This window comes from Oncorhynchus mykiss, chromosome 5, assembly GCF_057628025.1.
Source record: "Oncorhynchus mykiss isolate SJ-2025 chromosome 5, ASM5762802v1, whole genome shotgun sequence".
In the NCBI taxonomy this organism is placed as follows: domain Eukaryota; kingdom Metazoa; phylum Chordata; class Actinopteri; order Salmoniformes; family Salmonidae; genus Oncorhynchus; species Oncorhynchus mykiss.
This window is the reverse complement of record NC_143026.1, coordinates 76,318,440-76,345,777: the sequence shown is the minus strand read 5'-3', so window position 1 is coordinate 76,345,777 and position 27,338 is coordinate 76,318,440. Positions and strand designations below refer to the sequence as shown.

General features: G+C 41.6%; 1 protein-coding gene across 4 annotated transcripts in view; it reads right to left on the bottom strand.

Annotated features, from left to right (window-relative positions):
• Window positions 1-1,186: 1,186 nt before the first annotated feature.
• The window catches only part of LOC110524560 (mast/stem cell growth factor receptor Kit), a 40,113-nt gene continuing 13,961 nt past the window's right edge, over window positions 1,187-27,338 (bottom strand). For all 4 annotated transcript variants that reach the window (XM_090235993.1, XM_036978396.2, XM_036978397.2 and 1 more), the window contains 15 exons: window positions 24,388-24,503; window positions 23,973-24,087; window positions 22,022-22,206; window positions 16,603-16,709; window positions 16,210-16,336; window positions 15,550-15,654; window positions 12,570-12,680; window positions 10,929-11,085; window positions 10,461-10,558; window positions 10,149-10,279; window positions 9,458-9,580; window positions 8,597-8,708; window positions 8,399-8,498; window positions 7,987-8,092; window positions 1,187-3,753 (listed from right to left, as the gene is read on the bottom strand). In XM_090235993.1, the coding sequence (XP_090092119.1) occupies window positions 3,550-3,753; window positions 7,987-8,092; window positions 8,399-8,498; window positions 8,597-8,708; window positions 9,458-9,580; window positions 10,149-10,279; window positions 10,461-10,558; window positions 10,929-11,085; window positions 12,570-12,680; window positions 15,550-15,654; window positions 16,210-16,336; window positions 16,603-16,709; window positions 22,022-22,206; window positions 23,973-24,087; window positions 24,388-24,503 (1,897 nt within the window). In that variant the 3' untranslated portion in view covers window positions 1,187-3,549. The remainder of the gene's footprint in view (window positions 3,754-7,986; window positions 8,093-8,398; window positions 8,499-8,596; window positions 8,709-9,457; window positions 9,581-10,148; window positions 10,280-10,460; window positions 10,559-10,928; window positions 11,086-12,569; window positions 12,681-15,549; window positions 15,655-16,209; window positions 16,337-16,602; window positions 16,710-22,021; window positions 22,207-23,972; window positions 24,088-24,387; window positions 24,504-27,338) is intronic.

The window sequence follows — 27,338 nt, the reverse complement described above, 5'->3', positions numbered from 1 at the left end:
TACTTTCACAGAAAAATCTACAGACTAAACACAACATTCAGGGGATTGTTTTAAAGGAGTACACACAAATACACACATGTAAGCATGAACACATGCACGCACACTCGTACGAATGCAAACATGCACACACACACCATATCATGTGTATTAATTACATATTGCATCGTGTTGGCACTTGGCCCTTGTAACTAGATTATCCCAGAGAAAAAGCAATGGAACTGCCATGATACAATTGGGTGTTTGTTTCTCCATCTTGGACAGAAGTATAATTTACCAGAGGCTATTAGAAAACAAAATGATACTATTGTGCTGGAATGAGGACCTGGACAGAATTCAAACCTTACTGAGAGACAGAGGGTGAGATGGGAGAGGGATAGAGAAATAAAAAAAGCTTTCAATACACTGCGTCTAATCGGACTGTATTGGGAGAGTAATAACATATGAAAATCAACTGGGCCATATACAGATGTAAGATCTTAATTTGATCACCCTGTTGCAGGACATTTCATATTAGACCAACAGTACAGTAGCACAAGTGTAAGTAGCTTTTGCTGTAAAAGTCCAGTCTCAGTCTCGCAATGATCTTCAAATAATGTGATGAAATATTACAGAAAAGATTCTTCTCCCTCTCTCAGCTGCTCTTTACTGTAAGCGACCACTCTGTCTCACAAACGTATTCAACCAACCATTCCGCTTCAATGGTGGGATTTCCTGTCCCTCTTATCAGATACTGTAGATGCTAGAACAATGGGCTCAGCCCACACAGTGACACGCACTCCGTCTGTCTGTCCACCGGCCTGGCCTGCTGGACAAGCCACTGTCCTGGCAGCGTTCCCCTTCAGCCAGATGTCCCAAGCTGGACCCAAGCCAAAGACCCTGACAATTCTGGAGCAGGAAACATGATTTTATAAACAGATACGGTCAGTGACTGTAGACTAGTATAACTGTACACTACCATGGGGAGGAGACTGACAGTGACCTGAGGCATCACCTGCTCAGAGGCTTGACACAGATGGCTGACAATATGACCCTCAAATCTATGTCAATCTAAATAAAATGACTCCACTACATTATCAAACTGAATCAAAGGAGAAGACAGGATTGTCTTAACTTACTAAACTGCACACATGAAAATAATAACATGAAAAAGTCACATATTACTAATACAAATCATGATTAACAAAACTATTTAAAGGGTTTATTTTATTTATATTACAGTAACACAAGAGATAGCAACACATTGCAAATGTGCACAACAAACAACTTTGTCTCTTGTAAAATAAATACACAACAAATATACAAATGTCCTAAAAATTTGAAAACAAGCATCATATTATATCAACTTTTCCAGCGTAACGATGTTAGGGATAATCAGACAATATTTTGGTTGTGCTCTCTTTAACAGTGTGATGAATGACACAGATAAACATGTAACTACTATGTTATTAGTGCGTAATTACCTATTTTGAGGTCTCCAATTCCATGTGACAGAAGGGGGAATGGGGAAGGAGCATTGCATTGATGTGAGTCATTGCCCTACAGCTCTACTCGTCCTTGCTTGTAATTAGCCAAATTAGAACAATATTTGCTATTGCGTTCCTGTTTGGGGCTGAAAACAAACTAGATTTTCAAGGCAAAGCTGTACAAAAGCATTTGAAAATAAAGAACAAATGTTTTGACTTGCTTGTAGAAGACCATGCGATGGTTAGCCAAGGAGAAAATGTCACTACACAACGAATCTACAGCAACATCCAAACAAAGACATCTACAGTTGTCACAAGAAAACAGAAAAACAAGCAGCTTACCGCCAAAGAAAAAAGACGTACAGTATATATTTAATGGATGTATCTGTGTATCTATTTGTGGTAGGAAATGTTTTATATTACAGAATATCAGAGGTGTACATTAAATGTACCATATCAATAGAAAATAAAACATTAAGACAGCATCCACATTACATTGTATTCACACACATATTTACAAAGAGCCAGTTTTGGGAAGGAGACAGGGTTGAAAAGCGAGTTGGGTAAATGTCCTACATTTCATACTGTGGCACCTACACACAGACGCACACACTTTCCATCTGTGCATTTCCAGGTGCTCTTCATAACAATATCTCAGTGTGGGAAGAGGGAAGTCCTAGTGATGGGAGTCTGAAGTGATACAGAGCTCTGGCTGAGAGACGGTGGAAATGACACTTCCGTCAGAGGAAGCAGCCGGACATAAAGAGCGGAGGGAAGGCTGAGAAATCAGCTACTGATGGATGGGATGGGAGCACTGAGGGTACTGCTCACAGGACTGTAGGGAGCTATAAGACATGTCACAACCTTGTTTGATTAGACAGCTCTAACATCTAACACCAAATTGGCTATTCATCTGAGCAGAATTCCTCCCATTGGCTTTTTCTCAGAACAGGTATTGGTTTGTTCTGCAAGCTTCACATTGGCATTTGAAACGAGCATCATTGTCTTTTTGTCTCAAAACAGAAAGCCTTCTTTAACCATCTTTAAGAGTAGAAAGCATCCACTGGCTAATCACCTTTTCCCTTACACAGTATGCTCATCCTAACCACGCACTGTTTCAACCTTACCCATCTTTGGTGACAGTTTTTATACTAAAGAAACCCCATAGTGATATGGCAGTACCTGTCTGATGACAAATGTAAACAAGGGTCACATACTGTAAAAGACAGAAGAGGTGCCGACACAAGCAACATATTTACATATTTACAAGGATTCTCCAGCAAGCAACCTTTGCTGAATCTAAGCTAACGCTACCTCTCACATCATAGGCTTATTACTAGTCATACACAAGGTCAATATATACACATATAAACAGTCATAGTACCATGCTTATCGGTTCATTAGATTGAGACGTTTTGAGACTTATCTTCCTGAATATAATTTCAGCCATTGGCCCTAGAAATGTCTCTCCTTCACATAATCACCAAAACTGAACTTGTGGAATAATACTAACATTCATTTTTTAAAAGACGCAACAGAAAAAAAGGTCAACTGAAAGCTTCATTACATGATGCCTACATCTGGAAAGATGTTACATTTCAAGTACTTTCACCTCCAACAATAGTTGTATTTTAACCATTATAAATGCTACATTATTTAGTTTAAGAAAAAATATATATTTAAAACAAAACATAGTAATTCAGTTTAATGCATTGACAACGGAAATGTGAAAAACAAAAACATTGTATGAAACATATAAGATACAGTAACAGCAACATTGAGGAAAGTCCTCTGAAAATAGCACTACTATGGAGCTATAAACTATAGTGTCCATTTCAAACAGCACATCAAAATGTATATGCAGTAATGATCTAGGAATGGTAACCCCTAAGGCGGCCAGGAGCAGAGGTTTCGAGAGGATCCTTCTTTAAAACCTCGGTCTGAAAGGGGAGGCTAACAGCTAGGCATAAGGTTGGGAGGGGGTGGTTAATAGCTAGACACAATATATGATTGGAATAGGGTGTGGTGGGGTGTTCGGGATGGCACTGAACAGGCACTTTATGGGGCAGCCATCGTGGGTGGGGCCTTACACCTGGTGGACCCTGAGCCCAGTGGCCATCTCCCCCAGAAAGATGTCATCGCTGGCGCTGGCCAATAGGGGCTGAGTGGAGGCGTTGCTGTTGCCCACAGAGTTGAGGCAAACGATGTTGGCATTCTGCGTCCCCTGGTCCACGCTGGTAACCTGTTGCCCCATTGTAACCGGAAACTTGGAGTTGAAGTTCAGATAGATCTAGACAGAGAGAGGGAGAAACAGAGAGAGTTCATACTGGAGGGGTGTTTTCATTGCAGTTCTGCTTACTGAGTGAGAAACATGTAGCGTGGTTAAATAAAGAAGGTGACTGTGTAGCATTCTGGTCTGAAGGGGAAGGCGTGAGAAGAGAAGGCTTGCTCTGTGTTAGCTAAATCGCTGGCATGTTTCAGAAGTGAGAGGTGAGCTGAGTTCATGAAGAGAGGTCATCATGACACAATGAAAGAGGTGATTATGTCACAAGTGATCAATCCTATTCATCACGTTCTAACTGTCATGAGATGTTCAGTGGCTACTGCATGTGTTTGTGTGCGTGTGTGGGGTGCATGCAAGTGTGTGTGGCGTGTGATGTGTGTGATGCGTGTGTTAATTGAGGGTTGACACATTTCTGTGTGTTAACTGCTAGTCTGACTAGTCTGGTGGTAGCCTAAACATGTGGCCCTGGGTAGTTGGGGTGGGGAAACCCACAGGCATGCTCTTTGTACTCTGTTTGGACTGTGTGGACTGTAAACCCACAGGCACGTTTTACTTAAATACTTGTAGTAAGTTGAATTCCCTGATCCACCTCTACGCAGATGACACCATTCTGTATACTTCTGGCCCTTCCTTGGACACTGTGCTATCTAACCTCCAAACGAGCTTCAATGCCATACAACACTCCTTCCGTGTCTTCCAACTGCTCTTAAGCGCTAGTAAAACCAAATGCATGCTTTTCAACCGTTCGCTGCCTGCACAGGTGTACCTGTGGATGTATTTCAAGGCCTACCTTCAAACTCAGTGCCCCTTTGCTTGACATCATGGGAAAATCAAAATAAATCCTCCAAGACTTCAGAAAACAAATTGTAGACCTCCACAAGTCTGGTCCATCCTTGGGAGCAATTTCCAAATGCCTGAAGGTACCACGTACATCTGTACAAACAATAGTACGCAAGTATAAACACCATGGGACCACGCAGCCGTCATACCGCTCAGAAAGGAGACGCGTTCTGTCTCCTAGAGATGAAAGTACTTTGGTGTGAAAAGTGCAAATCAATCCCAGAACAACAACAGCAAAGGACTTTGTGAAGATGCTGGAGGAAACAGGTACAAAATGATCTATATGAGTCCTATATCGACATAATCTGAAAGGCCGCTCAGCAAGGAAGAAGCCACTGCTCAAAAACACCAAAAAAAAGCCAGCCTACAGTTTGCAACTGCACATGGGGACAAAGATCGTACTTTTTGGAGAAATGTCCTCTGGTCTGATGAAACAAATATAGAACTGTTTGGCCATAATGACCATCGTTATGTTTGAAGGAAAAAGGGGGAGGCTTGCAAGCCGAAGAACACCATCCCAACCGTGAAGCACGGGGGTGGCAGCATCAAGTTGTGAGGGTGCTTTGCTGCAGGAGGGACTGGTGCACTTCACAAAATAGATGGCATCATGAGGATGGAAAATTATGTGGATATATTGAAGCAACACCTCAATCAGTCAGGAAGTTCAAGCTTGGTCGCAAATGGGTCTTCCAAATGGACAATGACCCCAAGCATACTTCCAAAGTTGTTGCAAAATGGCTCAATGACAACAAAGTGTTGGAGTGGCCATCACAAGGTACTGACCTCAATCCTATAGAAAGTTTGTGGTCAGAACTGAAAAAGCGTGTGTGAAACGTTTGACCCAAGTTAAACTATTTTAAGGCAATGCTCCAAATATTAATTGAATGTATGTAAACTTCTGACCCACTGAGAATGTGATGAAGGAAAGAAATTAAAGCTGAGGTAAATCATTCTCTCTACTATTCTTCTGACATTCCACATTCTTAAAATAAAGTGGTGATCCTAACTGACCTAAAACAGGGATGTTTCACTACGATTAAATGTCAGGAATTGGGAAAAACTGAGTTTAAATGTACTTGGCTAAGGTGTATGTAAACTTCCGACTTCAACATTAAGTGCAACAGGTTTCATCAAAAGTTGAGTAATGACAACACATAGTGGTTTACAGTGTGGCCCTGTGGTAATTCATTAACTCAGTCAAAACAACTAGATCAGTCCTAACAGTCTGTGACACATGCTGGAATGCCTTAACAGATGACTGGTCAGCAGTGTTTAGCGGATGGGACTCTTTGATTGTTAGGTGGTACTTTAAAAGCACTTCTGTCAGGTTTCAAATGTCAGAGGACTCACATTCTTCAACCACTGAGTGGCCTTACAAAAGGCTAGGGCAGTAGGCTAACGCCACTGGCAACAGACATCAACTCGGTTCCACGTAATATCATTGTATTATATTTGTATTTATTAGGGATCCCCATTAGCTACTGCCTAGGCAGCAGCTATTCTTCCTGGAGTCAAAATACATTAACGCACTTACATTACATATCAAACAAATATAAAGCAGTACATCATATAAAATTAATACACTACTACAATACATAATTGAAATTATGTGGAAACGATTCAACCAGTGTGTGCCCAGTGGGACATTACTAAAACATGAAGGCAGGTAATATTTTATTGAATTTGTATAGTACAGTGGCTTGCGAAGGTATTCACCCCCTTGGCATTTTTCCTATTCTGTTGCCTTACAACTTAGAATTAAAATAGATTTGTGGAAGGTTGGTATCATTTGATTTACACAACATGCCTACCACTTTGAAGATGCTAAATATGTTTTATTGTGAAACATGAAATAAAGACAAAAAAACAGAACTTGAGCAAGTCAATACTTTGTAGAGCCACCTTTTGCAGCAATTACAGCTGCAATTCTCTTGGGGTATGCCTCTCTAAGCTTGGCACATCTAGCCACTGGGAGTTTTGCCCATTCTTCAAGGCAAAACTGCTCCAGCTCCTTCAAGTTTTAATGGTTCCGCTGATGTACAGCAATTTTTAAGTCATACCACAAATTCTCAATTGGATTGAGGTCTGGGCTTTGACTAGGCCATTCCAAGACATTTAAATGTTTCCCCCTTAAACCACTCAAGTGTTGCTTTAGCAGTATAATTAGGGTCATTGTCTTGCTGGAAGTTGATCCTCCGTCCCAGTCTCAAATTTCTGGAAGACTGAAACAGGTTTTCCTCAAGAATTTCCCTGTATTTAGCGCCATCCATCATTCCTTCAATTCTGACTAGTTTCCCAGTCCCTGCCGATGAAAAACATCCCGACAGCATGATGCTGCCACCACCACGCTTCACTGTGGGGATGGTGTTCTCGGGGTGATGAGAGGTGTTAGGTTTGCACCAGACATAGCATTTTCCTTGATGGCCAAAAAGCAATATTAGTCTCATCTGACCAGAGTACCTTCTTCCATATGTTTGGGGAGTCTCCCACATGCCTTTGTCGAACACCAAACATGGTTGCTTATTTTTTTTCTTGCCACTCTTCCTTAAAGCCCAGCCCTGTAGAGTGAATGGCTTAAAGTGGTCCTATGGACAGATACTCCAATCTCTGCTGTGGAGCTTTGCAGCTCCTTCAGGGTTATCTTTGGTCTCTTTGCTTCCTCTCTGATTAATGCCCTCCTTGCCTGGTCCATGAGTTTTGGTGGGCAGTGCTCTCTTGGCAGGTTTGTTGTGGTGCCATATTCTTTCAATTTTTTAATAACGGATTTAATGGTGCTCCGTGGGATTTTCAAAGTTTCAGATATGTTTTTATAACCAACCCTGATCTGTACTGCTCCACAACTTTGTCCCTGACCTGTTTGGAGAGTACCGCTTGCTTGGTGGTACACCTTGCTTAGTGGTGTTGCAGTCTCTGGGGCCTTTCAGAACAGGCGTATATTAAAACATGTGACACTTAAATAAAGTCCACCTGTGTGCAATCTAACTAATGTAACTTCGGAAGGTAGTTGGTTGTGCCAGATCTTATTTAGGGGGCTTCCTACCAAAGGGGGTGACATATGCACGCAGCACTTTTCAGTTACATTTTTTTTAAAACACGTTATTTTTTTCATTTCATTTCACCAATTTGGACTATTTTGTGTATGTCCATTGCATGAAATACAAATAAAGATCTATTTAAATTACAGGTTGTAATGCAAGAAAATAGGAAAACGCCAAGGGGGGGTGAATACCTTTGCAAGGCACTGTTTGCTACTATTAAATACAGCACAATCTCAAGGTGGGACCTTTTGGCACTTAAAAAAATGTCAAGAATAAATAAGAATAAACTCGTGTGAATACCTTAAATCCATAGTCTGTCAACATGTGTAAACAAGCAGGTTAGAAGAGATCTGTGACCTACGTGTTTTGTGGTGTCTGACAGCTGTTGTTCAATCCTCTCCACCACCTTGCTGAAGGAGTGTCTCTTAAAGGGGTTCGAGTCCCAGCACGACCTCATTATCTCATACCTGAAACCACAACACACATATTTAGCACAGGCATGGCACCAAGCACATACACCTGTTACCTATCTTGACTCTACCCCCTCTCTTACAAAGTGACACTTTACATGCTTTTCTCTAAGTCTATTCTTCTGAAGATGGAGCTAACGTCTAATAACAAACTAAATAATAATTTAGCTTTCATGGTGAAGTTTATGGTGAAATTCATTAAATATGCAATCTGCTTAAATCCCACATATCGCACCCCTGTATAGTACACCCACGCACACACCGTCTTTCTCAAGACACTTAGACACACGCACACGCACTCACATTTCACTCGGTGCAAACTCTGGTGCATCCATTCTATATCCTTCCTTAATCATTTTGTAGAACTTTGAGTCCACAAGCATCCCAGGATATGGACTGCTTCCTGTAGGCCATGAAGAAAATAAGATAATGAAAACACACACGGACACACACACACACACACACACACACACACACAGAGGGTAACGTGGACGTACGTACCGAGTGAGAAGATTTCCCAGAGCAAGATGCCATAGGACCATACGTCACTCTCAAATGTGTACACGCATTCAAAGATGCTCTCTGGAGACATCCACTTGACTGGGAGGCGGGCCTGCATGGAACACAAACCATCTCAGCCAGTCTAATATGTCAGATGCACTTCATGTATTCATAAAATGCATCAAAGCAAATCTCTTGACATCTTTGAAGTAATCCATCATCTCTATCACTTCAGCTGTCTACAGCAGTGAAGAGTGTAGAATTAGAGAGAGAAAATAATGAATGCAGATGCTTTTGATTCATCTTGAATTTTGGTTTAGAAATGTTCAAAATTGCTTGTTCTTGTATGAGAGGAGAGGTACTGTATTTCCTTAGTTTCAAGAGTAGGTTAAAAGTCCCCTAAGGTGCTTAATGATGTGCTTAATTGAAAGAATTCAGTGACATTTAAAGGAATTCCTAATCACACACCTGTCAGAGTGCACATTACAATGTCAGATCCATCAGATACACACTGAGTGTAAAAAAACTTTAGGAACACCTTCCTAATATCTAAAGCATTCCATAGGGATGCTGGCCCTGAATTCATCTATGTCAGGGAAAGAGCAGGTGTTCCTAATGTTTTGTACACTCAGTGAACATAACATAACATAACATACTGTACTTCACATGCTATGGAATTGGAACATACAGTACTAGCCCATGATGCCCCCAGGCTCATGGCTGACACTGGTTTTGAGAGGCTTTATATCAATGCTGTGCCTGTGCTTGACTATTCCATTGATGGTTTTCACTGCAAAATATCTATGCCGTGTCTATAAATCACATTGAGCTCAACAGTAGTAAGCGATGGGCCAGACTTACATTGCCTTTGACTACATAGTTGGAGTCTGTGGTGATGTCACGGGCCAGGCCGAAGTCACAGATCTTTGCCACTCGCCCCTGAGTCAGCAGAATGTTCCGGGCAGCCAGGTCTCTGTGGATGCACTGAACACACACAAATAATAAAACATGATGTAATGTAATAAGATAACATAAGGTAACATAAGATAACATAAACGTTTTAAACACTACTAATACATGGTGACAGTAAATGTTCTTCCCCGAATTTGTTCCACACACACTGATTGATACAGGGCCTGGCTGTAGTCTGGTGTCCGCTTGCCACAATGGGTTATACATTTTTCAGCAGAATGCTCAAAAGGCATTCTGGACCTGTTGACCAGCTATGGAAATGTGATCCTAGCATTGTTTGGAAATTAAGAAGATGGAACTAATGTGTGTGTGTACGGCTTAGCGTGTGTCTAAATTTAATCTGATACATAGAACAAACAATACCAGTGGAAATAGTGCTTTTCTTGGTCTACGTGAATGTACAGTACTTACAGAATGAAAATATTTAGAGAATGGTTGGACATTATCTACCATCATGGATTTAATTTGCTGGATTTAATTGCAGAGTGAAAATAGACCTGTTTTCTGAATAGCTAGTGGTGGGGGCTTTCAGGAGCTATATTAGGAGAGGAGAGCTTCTATGAGGAAATTAAGGGCTTACATTTTTAGAAGCCAGGAAGTCCATGCCTTTGGCCACTTGATAGGAGAAGCTGAGCAGATCCTCAGTGTCCAGAGAGAGACTGTCCTCATGGAGCATCTCACTCACAACATCAGGCTCACTACTGGAACCACCTGAGAGAAACATAGTGATAGAGCAAGATAATTCGAGAGGTGCGTAGAGGGAGCAACATTGTGTATTAAGGAAGCTTAACTATGTATAGAGGGAGATACTGCACATTGCAGGCTGTATAAATTAGCTTTCTCAAGTGATATATGTGATAATTATCAATTCAAATAAAAGTGGATGTCTTGCCTGGTTTGCGTATCGAGATTCTCTTCTCTGAGGAGAAGCCATTGGGCAGGACACCAGCGACAGAAGGCCTCATATCCATGTAGCCATTCCTGCTGTCTCTGCAAGGAGGAAATAAGCAGTCTGGTGTCAGTTCAGTCGCCATCAAATACTACACATAACTACAATTACACTACGTAAGAAATACTCCCCAACAAACATTTATGAATCTCCAGAGACATTTATATTTAAGTATTTTTCTCAATAACAATAAAGAGTATTCGGTTTGGTGTAGATGTGTCCTGCCTTATAGACCATGAAAGTACTGTATGCTTAGTTAAATTGGGGAATTTTCCAATGGGTGGGAGAACAACGGCAGTGGTATTTACTTTTGTGAGCAGGTGAGATGACACAAGCAACAGTACATATATACAGTATAAACTGTGCAGTGAAAATTACAGTATATACCACCCAACTACCACCCTCACTGACCCATCTGACCCAGCTGTAGCTGTCTCCCTCTGCAGCATGACATTCCTGTAGTAGCAGTCCTCCCCTAACGTGTCACAAAAGAACGTCTCCCTCTTCCTCCTCAGAAAGTTGAGGAGGTCACCGAAGCAGCAATACTCTGTGATCACCAGGGTTGGGCCTGAAGACAAGGGGACAAATAGCCATGGTCAGTCACATGAATGTCATCCACCAAGAAACAACACACTAAAGACAAAGAAGACAAACAAAACACCTTGAAATATAGACACACCAAAACAAGTATAGCAAGTTTCAGGAGCACCACTCCTACAAGTTGCAAGAGCACCACTCCTATATCATAAACATTAATTCAACGAATAGTAAACAATACTTACGCCCAACAAGCAATGTTCCCTCAAATTGTTTGGGAGCTCTGAGCAGATTTCTGGTCTGCTGAGTGCAAACTTGAAGGTTGTGGAAATTCTGTGCAACTTCCAGCACGCGTTTACATTGAACACTGAGGCTGTACCTGCTTTAAGTTAGTTTTAACTGTGGCCAAGTAGGCTACTGTGGCTATTTGATCCTAATGTTGGCGTACCAGGCATTCCAGTGGCCTACCATAGAAAACTACGGAGAAAATGCATCCCGTAATATTTTAACATGGAAATAGCTGTTCTATCATTCAGCCTTCAGTAGCAGCCAATGTGTGGTGTTCAATGTAGGCCTACATTCCATGAGAAAAAAACAAAACATGCAGGGCTTGAAATCAACCTTTTTATCCACTTGTCCTTCAGACAAGGAGGTGACTGAAAATGTAGTTTTGTTGTTTGATGCAAGAATCCACTTTACAAAATAAAATGCATTATTATTCCCATACCATTACTACAGAGAATCAGACAAAAATATGCTACCATCTGCCAATTGGCTACTTAGATTATTCAAGCCTGTCTCAAAATACAAAACTACCCCTTTAAAACAAAAACAGCTCTTTACCTCTTAATATTTTCAAAGATGTCTAGAAATGTACATGTTTTGTAGGAAGCAATCACTCCCCTATTGTTGACTACAAATGATCTATAACTGGGCTAATAACTCACTAACTAGCAAAGGATATGAACAAAATGTGCACATGTGGCTACATCCAGCTCTTCGCATGATCTCAAAACAAGTGCATCTACTCACTAAGACAGCTGTAAACTCAGTCCAGTTCAAAGTAAATGGCACATATCCATATTTGGCCATGGTCTATTTGCATATAGGCCTACTGCAGCTCTGATTGGTAATGATGAAACGGTCTGTGTAGAGTATTGGCTGAGTATGGGCTGAGTCATGTGCAAAAGAATCATACTTCGATGCGTTGTGCCGACAACAAATTATTTTGCATAGTTCGTTTTGTTTCGGTATGTTGCATTGAAAGTGGCTAATATTGAGTGGATTCAACACAATTGCTACGGTAAAGAGAAAAGTTGATAGTGTTAATAGGGAAAACTCTAGAAAGGCTGATATTTCGCCAACAAGTCATACAATCCTTGGTGATAAAAGGGAGGATTGTTCCGATTATTACTGTATCTCAAAAACCTCTGCCAACTGTAGTTCCAAGATTGATAGTAGAATAGATTAGAATGAGAATAAGCCCTACAGTCCTCTAGACATGCTGCTCCTTACCTCCAACAGTACAGGCTCCCAGCAGGTTGACAATGTTCATGTGGTTTCCCAGGTAACTGAGAACTTTCAGCTCTGACATCAGAGCCTCCTTCTCAGTGGCATGGGCACTGGCTGTGGAAACACCACCAGGACGTGATCATTTAAAAGTGCTTCAAAGTCATCATCAAAGAAAACATCACAGGAAGTATGGCCTCTGGCTGGTTTATTGTAACAAGCATACATAAACTACATGACCAAAAGAATGTGGACACCTGCTCGTTGTACATCTCATTCCAAAATCATGGACATTAATATGGAGTTGGTCCCCCCTTTGCTGAATAACAGCCTTGACTCTTCTGGGAAGGCATTCCACTAGATGTTGGAACATTGCAACGGGGGCTTGCTTCCATTCAGCCACAAGAGCATTGAATGAGGTTGGGTACTGATGTTGGGCGATGAGATCTGGCTCTCAGTCAGTGTTCCAATTCATCCCAAAGGTGTTCGATGGGGTTGAGGTCAGGGCTCTTTGCAGGCCAGTCAAGTTCTTCCACACCGATCTCAATAAACCTTTTCTGTATGGACCTTGCTTTGTGCACGGGGGCATTGTCATGCTGAAACAGGAAAGGGCCTTCCCCAAACTGTTGCCACAAAGTTGGAAGCACAGAATCGTCTGAAATGTCATTGTATGTTGTAGCGTTATTAAGATTTCCCTTTACCGGAACTAAGGAGCCTAGCCCGAACCATGAAAATAGTCATCTTCCACCACACTTTACAGTTGGCACTATACATTCAGCAGGTAGCGTTCTACGTGCATCTGCCAAACACAGATTAGTTTGTCGGACTGCCAGATGGTGAAGCAGGATTCATCACTCCAGAGAACGAGTTTCCACTGCTCCAGAGTCCAATCGCGGCGAGCTCAACACCACCCCATCCGATGTTTGGCATTGTGCATGGTGACCTTAGGCTTGCATGCGTCTGCTTGGGCCAAGGAAACCCATTTCATGAAGCTCCCAACAAACAGTTTTTGTGCTGACGTTGCTTCCAACTTACTTGTTGGAAAGGTGGCAAGTAATGATCATGCCACGTTGAAAGTCACTGAGCTCTTCAGTAAGGTCAATCTACTGCCACTGTTTGTCTATGGAGATTGTATGGCTGTGTGCTCGATTTTATACACTTGTCTGAACCGTATCTGGCTGAAATAGCTGAATCTACTAATTTGAAGGGGTGTCCACATACTTTTGTATATACGGTGGATTCAGAAATTATTCAGACCCCTTGACTTTTCCACATTTTGCTATGTTATAGCCTTATTCTAAACACTATTTAAACATTTTTTTCCCATCATCAATTTACACACAATATCCCAAAATGACAATGAACATTTAGGCTAATTGATTAAAAAGAAAAACTTACATATCACATTGACGTAAGTATTCAGACCCTTTACTCAGTACTTTGTTGAAGCACCTTTGGCAGTGATTACAGCCTTGAGTCTTCTTAAGTATGACGTTACAAGCTTGGCACACCTGTATTTGGGGAGTTTATCCCATTCTTCTCTGCAGAGCCTCTCAAGCTCTGTCAGGTTGGATGGGGAGCATCACTGCACAGCTATTTTCAGGGCTCTCTAGGGATGTTCAATCTGGTTCAAGTCTGGGCTCTGGTTGGGCCACTCAAGGACATTCAGAGACTTGTCCCAAAGCCACTCCTGTGTTGTCTTGGCTGTGTGCTTAGGGTCGTTGTCCTGTTGGAAGGTGAACCTGAGTGCTCTGGAGCAGGTTTTTATCAAGGATCTCTCTGTACTTTGCTCTGATCATCTTTCTCTCGATGCTGAATAGTCTCCTGGTCCCTGCCGCTGAAAAACATCCCAAAAGCATGATGTTGCCACCACCATGCTTCACCGTACAGATGGTGCAAGGTTTCCTCCAGACGTGATGCTTGGCATTCAGGCCAATGAGTTCAAAATTGTTTTAATCAGACCAGAGAATCTTGTTCCTCATGGTCCGAAAGTCAGTTAGTGCCTTTTGGCAAACTCCAAGTGGGCTGTCATGTACCTTTTACTGAGGAGTGGCTTCGTCTGGCCACTCTATCATAAAGACCTGATTGGTAGAGTGCTGCAGAGATTGTTGACCTTCCGGAAGGTTCTCTCATCTTCTCAGAGGAACTCTGGAGGTCTGTCAGAGTGACCATCGGGTTCTTGGTCATCTCCCTGACCAAGGCCCTTCTCACCTGATTGCTCAGTTTGGCCGGGCGGCCAGCTCTCGGAAGAGTCTTGGTGGTTCATAACTTCTTCCACTTAAGAATGATGGAGGCCAATGTGTTCTTAGGGACCTTCAATGCTGCAGACCCTTCCCCAGGTCTGTGCCTTGGAGCTCTATGGACAATTCCTTTGACTTCAAGGCTTGGTTTCTTCTCTGACATGCACTGTCAATTGTGGGACCTTATATAGACAGGTGTGTGGCTTTCCAAATCATGTCCAATCAATTGGATTTACCACAGATGGACTCCAATTAATGATCATCTCAAGGATGATTAATGGAAACAGGATGCACCTGAGCAAAGGGTCTGAATACTTATGTAAATAAGGTATTTCAATTTTTATTTAAGAAATTTGCAAACATTTATAAAAAAAACAGTTTTTGCTTTGTCATTATGGGGTATTGTGTATAGATTGATGAGGGGGAAAAAAATAATTAATACATTTTAGAATAAGGCTTTCACGTAACAAAATGTGGAAAAAGTCACGGGGTTTGAATACTTTCCAAATGCACTGTATAGTGTACATCAATGCAAACACACACACACACGGTCAATAGCTAGTCAAATACATTTAGTTAAATATCCGGGTGTTTAGCACCCATAGTTAAGGGCAGGGGTTCTCTCTGACAGTGTGACCTGACCAGGTCTGATCAGTCAGACACCTTAAAATACACACATCTATCACCAAAATGTGTCTCTTTTCATTGCTATATCAGCATTTTTATCATAATTTGTGATGTCTTACGTTTGAGCATTTTGACCGCCACTGTCATCACTGTATCAGCTTTGGACATTCCATAAGCAGTAGCCTCCACTACCTTCCCAAAGGCTCCGGAGCCCAGAGTTTTCCCTGCATGGAAACACAGACAGACAGACCAATGTTACTCCATCCTGTTCCTCTCCCACATCCTGTCTCCGCCACCTGTTACCAGGACATGCAGGATCCTGTTTGGGGTGGTTCGGATGAGAAAAAAAAAACCTCCAAAATGTCAACAGAGCGTTTGCTTAGAGGGAGGGGTTGGTGTTCTTTATTAAAGAAAGCATCTACATTAAATACATCATGCAGTTAGTGTATGCTCAGGGCTATTGTAAAAGTGTGACCAACTGGTGAGCAAATAGAGTGTAAATCCATCATTTTGAGACAGGCCCTGGGGATAAGGTATGATGTCACAACAAAGATACATTGCCTGGCTCCAAATAGCAAAACAAAATACACTTCATTTCAACACCTGCTGCTATCGATTGAAACACATAAAATAGACCTAGATAATATTAAAACAAATGGTATATCATACAGTTCTGGATTAGAGATGATACATACAGTACTGTAAGATGTCTGGGGCATCCTCCCTGCTTGGTGATTACCAGTGCTTTTTCTGAGTGTGTTGATAGCAAAGGAACTCACCGAAACGCAGTTTGTCCCGGGGGAACTCCCACTCGTGATCGTATGGGAGCTGGGTAGGGTCAATATACACATAGTTGTTTCCGTGGATACCTTCAATGACTTTCCACTGGATCTGGTATTTGGGTTTCTGTGAGGCCAGCAGAGTTATATTTGGATAAGTACAGAGGACACCATTAAACTCACATCAATCGTGGTACTTCAGCATAAAGTTTATTGACCTCTGAGTTAATGCAAATATATTTTTAAAGGTGAGCTACTGTGCCCCATGACTTACTGTGTGTAATTTTCAAAGTTTATACAGGTGTGTAACCATTTGTAGAAGTGGCTGTGATGTATGAGAAGAGGTGAGTTTGGGTAGTTACCTGAGTAGAGGTAGTGAGTTCGGGTAGTTACCTGCAGGTACTTGTAGAAGAGCACTATGAGGATGAGGATGAGGAGGGCGGAGGCTGACACTATGCCAATCAGCAGAGGTGTGAAGAGCTCATGGGGAACTGTTCTCTCTGCAGGGACACACACCAGAGAGAGACATACAGTATCAGTGTAACGTTATATATATATATATATATATATATCTATCTATCTAACAGATAGATAGATATCAGTGTAATGTTGGAGATTGATACAGTGGGGCAAAAAAGTATTTAGTCAGCCACCAATTGTGCAAATTCTCCCACTTAAAAAAATGAGAAGCCTGTAATTTTCATCATAGGTACACTTCAACTATTGACAGATAAAATGAGAAAAAAAATTCCAGAAAATCACATTGTAGGATTTTTAATGAATTTATTTGCAAATTATGGTGCAAAATAAGTATTTGGTCAATAACAAAAGTTTTCACTCAAAATCTCACGATACATGGCCCCATTCATTCTTTCCTTTACACGGATCAGTCGTCCTGGTCCCTTTGCAGAAAAACAGCCCCAAAGCATGATGTTTCCACCCCCATGCTTCACAGTAGGTATGGTGTTCTTTGGATGCAACTCAGCATTCTTTGTCCTCCGAGCACGACGAGTTGAGTTTTTACCAAAAAGTTATATTTTGGTTTCATCTGACCATATGACATTCTCCCAATCTTCTTCTGGATCATCCAAATGCTCTCTAGCAAACTTCAGACGGGCCTGGACATGTACTGGCTTAAGCAGGGGGACACATCTGTCACTGCAGGATTTGAGTCCCTGGCGGCGTAGTGTGTTACTGATGGTAGGCTTTGTTACTTTGGTCCCAGCTCTCTGCAGGTCATTCACTAGGTGTGGTTCTGGGATTTTTGCTCACCGTTCTTGTGATCCTTTTGACCCCACGGGGTGAGATCTTGCGTGGAGCCCCAGTTCAAGGGAGATTATCAGTGGTCTTGTATGTCTTCCATTTCCTAATAATTGCTCCCACAGTTGATTTCTTCAAACCAAGCTGCTTACCTATTGCAGATTCAGTCTTCCCAGCCTGGTGCAGGTCTACAATTTTGTTTGTGGTGTCCTTTGACAGCTCTTTGGTCTTGGCCATAGTGGAGATTGGAGTGTGACTGTTTGAGGTTGTGGACATGTGTATTTTATACTGATAACAAGTTCAAACAGGTGACATTAATACAAGTAACGAGTGGAGGACAGAGGAGCCTCTTAAAGAAGAAGTTACAGGTCTGTGAGAGCCAGAAATCTTGCTTGTTTGTAGGTGACCAAATACTTATTTTTCCACCATAATTTGCAAATAAATTCATTAAAAATCCTACAATGTGATTTTCTAGTCTGTCATAGTTGAAGTGTACCTATGATGAAAATTACAGGCCTGTCTCATCTTTTTAAGTGGGAGAACTTTCACAATTGGTGGCTGACTAAATACTTTTTTGCCCCACTGTATATAACAGACAGAGATAAAAGAGAAAGATATCAGTGAGGAACACTGATAGACAGAAATCAGTTTTAATGTTAGGCAACATATTAGCCTTTAGCACTGAGCAGTATCATATGTGCTACATTGTGGTCTTTCAGTGATCACTCAAAGGTGATCATATTACTTGAATCAAACTGTGTTTTCTGTATTTTGTATACTATTTATTACCCAATTCCTTAATTCCCATTCTAGTTGTGCAGCATGCACTAATGCTGTGCTGCATGATGTGGTGGTGCTGCTGCTGTTGTTGTTATGTATATCTGTATAATGAGTCTTCTGTTCCTTTGTGTAGCGGTTTGTGATGTGTTATTGTTTTGCTAGCTCTGTACACTGGGGTGTAATAAGCTCTTTAGCCATAAGAGGCTTTCTCTCCATTTCAAATCATCTGAGAATGCAGAGTATGCAGGAACTAATCCTCTGTAAACCTGTTAGTGGCTTTGAAAGCTCTCCCTCCATCCCTATTTTATTCCCCTACAACTCCCTGGGTCCATGGAGGGCTGCGTCCAAAATTCCCACAGCGTCTAAACACTCGGCCAGGACTCCCACTGTGCACCAGACTTCCCTGCACGTCTCCACGCGTCTGTCCTGCTCTGCAGAGAAGAGCGCTAAAGCCTGGGCACATGCTCCTCCAGGTCTGTCCTGCTCTGCAGAGAGGAGCGCTAAAGCCTGGGCACATGCTCTCCCAGGTCTGTTATGCTCTGCAGAGAGGAGCGCTAAAGGCTGGGCACATGCTCCCCCAGGTCTGTTATGCTCTGCAGAGAGGAGCGCTAAGCCTGGGCACATGCTCCCCCAGGTCTGTCCTGCTCTGCAGAGAGGAGCGCTAAAGCCTGGGCACATGCTCCCCCAGGTCTGTCCTGCTCTGCAGAGAGGAGCGCTAAAGCCTGGGCACATGCTCCCCCAGGTCTGTCATGCTCTGCAGAGAGGAGCGCTAAAGCCTGGGCACATGCTCCCCCAGGTCTGTTATGCTCTGCAGAGAGGAGCGCTAAAGCCTGAGCACATGCTCCCCCAGGTCTGTTATGCTCTGCAGAGAGGAGCGCTAAAGCCTGGGCACATGCTCCCCCAGGTCTGTCCTGCTCTGCAGAGAGGAGCGCTAAAGCCTGGGCACATGCTCCCCCAGGTCTGTCCTGCTCTGCAGAGAGGAGCGCTAAAGCCTTGGCACATGCTCCTCCAGGTCTGTCCTGCTCTGCAGAGAGGAGCGCTAAAGCCTGGGCACATGCTCCCCCAGGTCTGTTATACTCTGCAGAGAGGAGTGCTAAAGCCTGAGCACATGCTCCCCCAGGTCATACCCACGCCAAGACAACTCTTCTCACTCTTGCTTCATCTGCCGTCATACTCCACTAGCGCATCCCACGTTCTAGATAGCTGGATTTGTGGTCCAAAAGTACTCTATACCCTACCACTGATGACCATTTATGCCAGTAAGTGATGATACATTATCACAAATCACACGTTTGTGGTATGTCCCTCTGCCTATGTTTACATAAGAGACTCTAGGCCTATATGAGTGTTTAATCTTGAACCTCTATCAATGGGTAAGATCTATGTCAAAATCCAAGTCATTCGTAAACATTCAGATGAACCAAATTGAGAAATGGTTTGGGTGAGTGTTGATGATGCGTATAACTTAAAACGACCTTGATCCACATAAAGAGAAACAGCTGTAACTCTGCACCTCAGGTTAGACATAATGGGAGAAGGAATGAGCTGTCTGACCGAAATGTTCTTGGTGACCTGTACAAATTACAGATGGAAAGTAATGTAGTTCATGTAATGTAGTACTGCATTAAACCAGTTGCATCTCTAGGGGCGCTATTTTATTTTTGGATAAAAAACGTTCCCGTTTTAAGCGCGATATTTTGTCACAAAAAGATGCTTGACTATGCATATTCTTGACAGTTTTGGAAAGAAAACACTCTGAAGTTTCAGAATCTGCAAAGATTTTGTCTGTAAGTGCCCCAGAACTCATTCTACAGGCGAAACCAAGATGATACGTCAAACAGGAAATGAGCAGAATTTCTGAAGCTCTGTTTTCTAATGTCTCCTTATATGGCTGTGAATGCGACAGGAATAAGCTTAGACCTTCTGCCGTTTCCCCAAGATGTCGGCAGCATTGTGACGTATTTGTAGGCATATCATTGGAAGATTGGCCATAAGAGACTACATTTTCCAGGGGTCCGCCCGGTGTCCTTTGTCTAAATTTGTGCGTAATCTTCAGGTGCGGGCATTTTCTCCTGGGATTCAGGAGAGAAAGCACACTTCCACGAACGATATATCATCGAAGAGATATGTGAAAAACACCTTGAGGATTGATTCTAAACAATGTTTGCCATGTTTTCAGTCGATATTATGGAGTTAATTTGGAAAAAAGTTCGCGTTTTGAGGACTGAATTTTCGTTTTTTTTTTGGTAGCCAACTGTGATGTACAAAACGGAGCTATTTCTAATACACAAATAATATTTTTGGAAGAACTGAGCATCTGCTATCTAACTGAGAGTCTCCTCATTGAAAACATCAGAAGTTCTTCAAAGGTAAATGATTTTAGTTGAAGGCTTTTATGTTTTTGTTGAAATGTTGCGTGCTGGATGCTAACGCTAATGCTAACGCTAAATGCTACGCTAGCTAGCTACTTTTACACAAATGATTGTTTTCCTATGGTTGAGAAGCATATTTTGAAAATCTGAGATGACAGTGTTGTTTACAAAAGGCTAAGCTTGAGAGATGGCATATTTATTTCATTTCATTTGCGATTTTCATGAATAGTTAACGTTGCGTTATGGTAAAGAGCTTGAGTCTGTATTCACGATCCCGGATCCGGGATGGGGAGATCAGAAAGGTTAACGACATTCATTTATGAATATTTCATATTAAGTATTGTCTATAAAATATATATAATGAGAGAGGCCTGAATGGGATAGCCAGTCTGTAGGGGGACAACCAAACACAGACACCTTCCAGTCACTGTGTCCTCTCTAGGTTTGTTGACACTGTACTTAATTATAATCCCAAAATAGGGCTATCCTAGGGATTAACACCAAACACATAAATTTAAAAACACACGGACAGGCTAGCTGACACCAGGACCACATAAACACCCCCAAGCCCCCCGCCAATAACTCCTGACTCTTGTGTATACTGCTTGTGTATTTGTATTTATTATGGATCCACATTAGCAGCTGCCAAAGCAGCAGCTACTATTTCTGGGGTCCAGAAAAATTAAGGGAGTTTATACAATTTTATAAACATTACATTCACAGATTTCACAACATACTGTGTGTGTGTGTGTGTGTGAGAGAGAGAGAGAGAGAGAGAGAGAGAGTGTGTGTGTGAGTGAGTGAGTGAGTGAGTGAGTGAGTGAGTGAGTGAGTGAGTGAGTGAGTGAGTGAGTGAGTGAGTGAGTGAGAGGAGGGTTACTTTAGTACTCTAGGAACCTTATGGCAGGTTTATGTAGAGTAGAGTCCTCTTTAGGCCAACAGTTGTGAGGTACACAAATAGTCCATTGTTCACATTCACAAAACACAGCTATCGGCTAGTAAGGAAGACATCGGTTTATGAATGCATATCTGGGCTAATATGAAAAATACTGAATGCTAATAAGTTCCTGGGAATGGGTCCAGAGAGATAAGTTGTCTGAGCCGGTAGATTCCGGAGAGTGAGGGGTCTGTGTTTTTCTCATGGAGTCTGCAAAGTGCTCTGCTCAAGGTGAGACAAGGCAAGGCTATGCAAAATTCACCTCTTAAAAACAACACATTTTTACCGGTTGTGCGTGCATGTGTTTATCCAGGAATAATTGCTGACACACACAGTCACGCACACACATAGCAGGATGATGAGCTTCAATCCTATCACAGAGGTACAGACAGCACCTTCCCAGTAACTGTATGTGTGTGTGTATGTATGTGTGTGTGTGTGTGTGTGTGTCACCACAACTCACCACTGATAGAGAACAGTGTGAAGTCCTGCTCTCCCTCCACGGTGGCCACACACTCCAGCGTGTGGAATCTTCCTTTGGTAATGTTCAGCCTGCTCTCCACCTCCGTCTTCCCAAAGGAAGGACTCAACAATGTCACTGTGACAATGTCCTGCTCCTCCTGAGTGGCGTTCATCTGGTGGGAGCACCTGAGGGGGACAACGGGACAAACTGTCTACCAAACTAGTGTGACTGAATTTGGATGTTGTTTTCAGTAGCTTTGAGTCCATTGTTTCATGTGGCACTAAACACAGCAGTTGTTATTGTAAAACGGATGAATGTACTGTTATGTACTGAGTATACAAACGGGAGACTAAGGGTTCACATTAGATCATGGACATTTAAAAGTGAGGAAATTTGGATTGAAATGCAGGTAATTTAGAGTCAACCATCCCTTCTTTCCCCAACTGTGTTCACCATAAGTGTCCTTCAAAACAACAGCCAGGTACAGAGAGTCTTTGGACAGCACTGGGGCATGACGCATACGAACATACATTGGTCTTAAATCAATGTTCCCAGATAAAACATCACTGTCCCAGGCTAAATCAATCCATCCCCAACCATGCCAGTCTTCCAGCGCAAACTAAAGGAACCCATACGATCCTCCACATCAGCTAAAACAACATCACCTTAGAGGTACACAAAGTCCACAGAGTGAAAACATGTGTTATCCAATATCATCAAGTTACATTATGATGACAGCTATAATGTTGAAAGGGAAAAGGCTGGGGATTAGTCTGTTGTTTGAAGTAGAGCACAATGATTGGAAGAAGTAGAGAGTGCCCCAAGCAAGGCTCCACATTTCACAGCACCGTACCAAGAACAGCAGCTGTTTTCCACATACTGACAGGCCAAGTCACACTTAAAGAACATCTCAGAGCTTCTTCAGTGTACGTGTGTACAGTATGTGTGTGCAGTATGTGTGTGTTAATAGTCTAATAAATAACATGAGCTGGAGCACATTCAGAGAACATTATTTAGTGTGGAGCTGCTGACTAACGGCAAATAAACTGCAAGCCATCAAAAAATAAATAAAGAGAGCCGCACACTCTATAAAAATATAGAAACTCAGTTTACTGGGTATAAATTACTGGGAGTTTATATATAGAGAGTGTGAGACTATTTATTTGTGTGTACCAATAAAGTTGGATGTGTGGGCCAATAAAGGCTGATTTTAAACATCGAGGCATTCTAAAGACATTTCATACCATCACCTAGTACCTTAAGTATACAAAACAATAAAATACACATGGCAAGGGTAACTATAGGCATGTTTGTTTGAGTTGGACAGCTCTAAGTTGAATTGATCCTAATTGAAAGTGATTGGATAATGATTAGCCAATTGCCTCTGACTCATTGGGATTGGTGTTGCCATCATCATTATAAATAACTTCTGAGAACATACTGTCCAATCCCCAAATCATAACGTTCATCTCATTCCAAGCCAACAAACCAATCACAAATCACCTCTCCAAACCTTGATCAGTTCAGTCCACCAACAAATAACACCTGTCCAATCCCACTTCTGCTTATTCTCTGGGAAGGTCAAGACAAATAGAGCATTTTGAAACCCTCTCACTAAGGTCTTCTCAAATCAAATCAAATTTTAATGGTTGCTTTCACATATTTAACAGATATTATTGTGTAACAAAATTGTTGTGTTCCTAGCTCCAACAGTGCAGTATTATCTAACAATACACACAAATCTACAAAGTAAAATAATGGAATTAAGATATATAGAAATATTATGAAGAGCAACGTCGGAGGAAGTAGATAACGGGCTTCATAGACAAAATCCTGAAATATCCCTTTAAGTCATTACAGTTGAATTTCTAAATTCCCCTCGATCTATCAACACAGACCAATCATAGCATATCATTGGGAGTATGTGTGTGTGTTACCCCAGTGATCTCACCTCATATAAGGCTGTTCACAGTAGTACCAGGTGATCTGTGGGGCAGGGTATCCCTCAGCTACACATCGCACCTGTCCATCAACTGGGCCATCATGAGATACAATCTCTGGTTTACCTGAGCACAAACATGTTAGTGTTGATGCCAGGTGGGTATATATAGCATATAAATCAACCGTTATGCTCTGGATTACTGCAGTTTTGATGGTTGGGGGAGGGGGGGGGGCGAAAGAGGTGTTGGGCTTTAACACATACGCCAAATGGTCTGTGAAAATCTGGTCGTAAATGCCACATCATGTTAATGATCAATTGCATCATATTGACAGTATGCAGAAGTGAAGTCTCAGACTGCACATTTCCCAATATAATGTATGTGAGGCTCCAGGGCACCTTAAGATAATATAATGTCATGACTTACTGATAACGTAGACGGTAAATGACTGATTGATTGTTGCATCACCATTGGAGGCATAAAAGGTGTAGACCCCACTCTCTGACATTTTCAAACGCACCAGCCTGAGCTCACTGTTGTACCTGGTGATTAAATCAACCACAAAATGTAAAAAAACAACTGGTGTTATTGCAGCTGATTTATTTAAGTAAACCACCTCATGATTAACACAGTACCAGGCTTGGTTCAGCAACTGCCCAATGATTCTTTACCACCAGAAAGACGGTTATTTCCCCACAGTTTAACTGCACAGTATTACAGCACACACAAAAAGCCCAGAAGCACTAATTCATTTTTACTGAATTTCTCAGGCAGCTCTGGAGTGTGGTAAAGCAGAGCCAGGGAAAGGCTGGCTGTTGCATAAAAGTGTAATCATCTCTCAATGACCCAGGGCCAGTTAGGAACCAAAGGTGTTACATTTCAGTGAGAGGGTGTAATGAACATATTCATCATGTGGTAGGCCCAGGGCAAGGAGAGTGTGTTGTTCTGTATTTGTGTGTGGACGTGTTTAACTATACTTTTTTGTTGTTGTGTGTGTGTGTGTGTGTGTGTGTGTGTATGTTTATCTATACTTGTTGGGACCCGAAGTCACCACGATGATAGTAAACTAATGAAAATTTGACCAACTGGGGACAAGTTGTTGGTCCCTACAATGTCGAATGCTATTTCTAGGGGGTTTAGTGCTAAAGTTAGAATTAGTGTTAGAATTAGGTTAGGCGCTAGGGTTAGGTTTAGGGTATAGGTTAGGGAAAATAGGATTTTGAATGGGACTGAATTGTATGTGCCCACAAGGTTAGCTGTGCAAGACTCTGTGTGTGTGTGTGTGTGTGTGTGTGTGTGTGTGTGTGTGTGTGTGTGTGTGTGTGTGTGTGTGTGTGTGTGTGTGTGTGTGTGTGTGTGTGTGTGTGTGTGTGTGTGTGTGTGTGTGTGTGTCAGGGTTCCCATTAGCCAGTAATTGCCGGATTTTGGCAGATTTTTTACATTTTTATTCCGTCCAATTCTCCGGGGTTGCCCTGCGGCTGAGGAAGGAAAGAAAGCGAGAGATGAACCTTGGCCTAGCCTAATGTTGATTGCGAAGATGGAGGCATTTTTCATTGAGTAAAACAAAAGTTAGAGAGTACGCCTATAGTGAAAAGTCTTCAAGGCAGGGCTCCAGACTGACTATTTAGTTGCATTTTGCGACCCTTTGACTAGGTTGTGCAAGTAAAAAAAATGATTGGTTGCGTCGGTGCGGGCTGCACATGAATTCAGCTCACTAAAAACACATTTTTTAGGAGGTTAAAAACATGATTAGGTCAAACAGTAAAGTTCATTATCCTCATGATTCCTGTCATGAAAGTGTGTGCCTGCCTGCCCCTGTACCTGTTTCGCTGGGGCCTGTTTCTGTGTCCAGCGAGCCATTCTATCTCTCTCTCCTTTCCTGGGGGGAAAAAAAATGCTCTGGGAGAAAGAAAAGTGTTCTAATTGTATAACATTTGAATATCCAGTTGCTGGGAAAACACAGCTATACTGTTGTCACAGATGGAGAGAAGATGTTCTCAGCTTTCTGTAGGTATACTTTCTATTTCTCAACTCTTCAATTATAAGCTCAATAGCAACTATTTTTACAGATATGGAGCTAGCGAAATGTGCATTGGCCATTCGGAGTGCATAGGCCTCATTGGACATTTTTTTGCACATTAAATGTACTGTTAAATTAATACATGGCTACTATGAGTGGGTATTATCTTTAGAGTTAGTGATATCGCTAATGTATTTTGATTTTCCACTTACTCAGTGGTGAATTAGCCCCAAATAAATCAGCCTATGATATTAGAGCACATAAGGATGCAAGCAACAAAAATCTGAAAATTCTGGAGCTCTATTTGAAAAGTAAAATATAACAACCATTGCATCATTGTCTACCCACAATGCATGACATATTACTGGATTAGGTTGCACATTCAAATATTTTGAATCCCAACATCACAAGATAATTACACAACTTATTTCTTCAATAAGTTCAAATCCCCGAGCTGACAAGGTACAAATCTGTCGTTCTGCACCTGAACAGGCAGTTAACCCACTGTTCCTAGGCCGTCATTGAAAATAAGAATTTGTTCTTAACTGACTTGCCTAGTGAAATAAAAGGTAAAATAAAAAATACCATCTCTGTAGTCTATTACACTGTGAATGACTTTATAAGATGATAGGCCTACTATTTTTTTCTATTGTGTGATGGCACCATTTTTGGGGGGTAAAACCAAATCATAGGCTGGTGCCACCAGGGGAAAATGTTCATCTGGAGCCCTGCTACAAGGGTAAAGTCCTCCGTATGGAACAGTTTTAATGTTGTAGTGAACAAAGATGAGAAGAATGTTGGCGCAGACAAATGTAGGCTACTGTGCAACACACTCTTCAGGTAGGAAGACATTTTTCATTCATTTATATTTTTGTATTTATAATAATTTATCATTATTGTTATTTTTAAAAGATCATTGTTATTATTGTAGACCTATTTATTAACCCAAACCAGTTATTTAAAATATGCTAAATGTGTTTTATTTAATTATTTTGAGATTTTCATTGGCTAAATTAAGTTCGATCTGTCTTTTTAATTGTGTGCTCCGTATTTTGTTTAAGATGGGTTATAAGTAGGCATGTTGTAAAATAAATCTCATTAACCTATTGCTGTCATTTGTTGGGTATGGTATGCACTAGCCTTTCTTGGTAATTGCTCCAATATAGCCTGTTTAAAACTTTTGTGAAGGTTTAAACCAGTTTGTAAGTGCATAGTTTAATTTTGTTGAGCCAGTTTCTTTGGCCAAAATAAGTTCCAACTATAATGTTGTGTTTACCGCAATATAATTTATCCTGTTTGTATTTTCCCAAAAAACAAATGGCTTGACTTGCTTTTGACATTACCCTAATAAAATGTA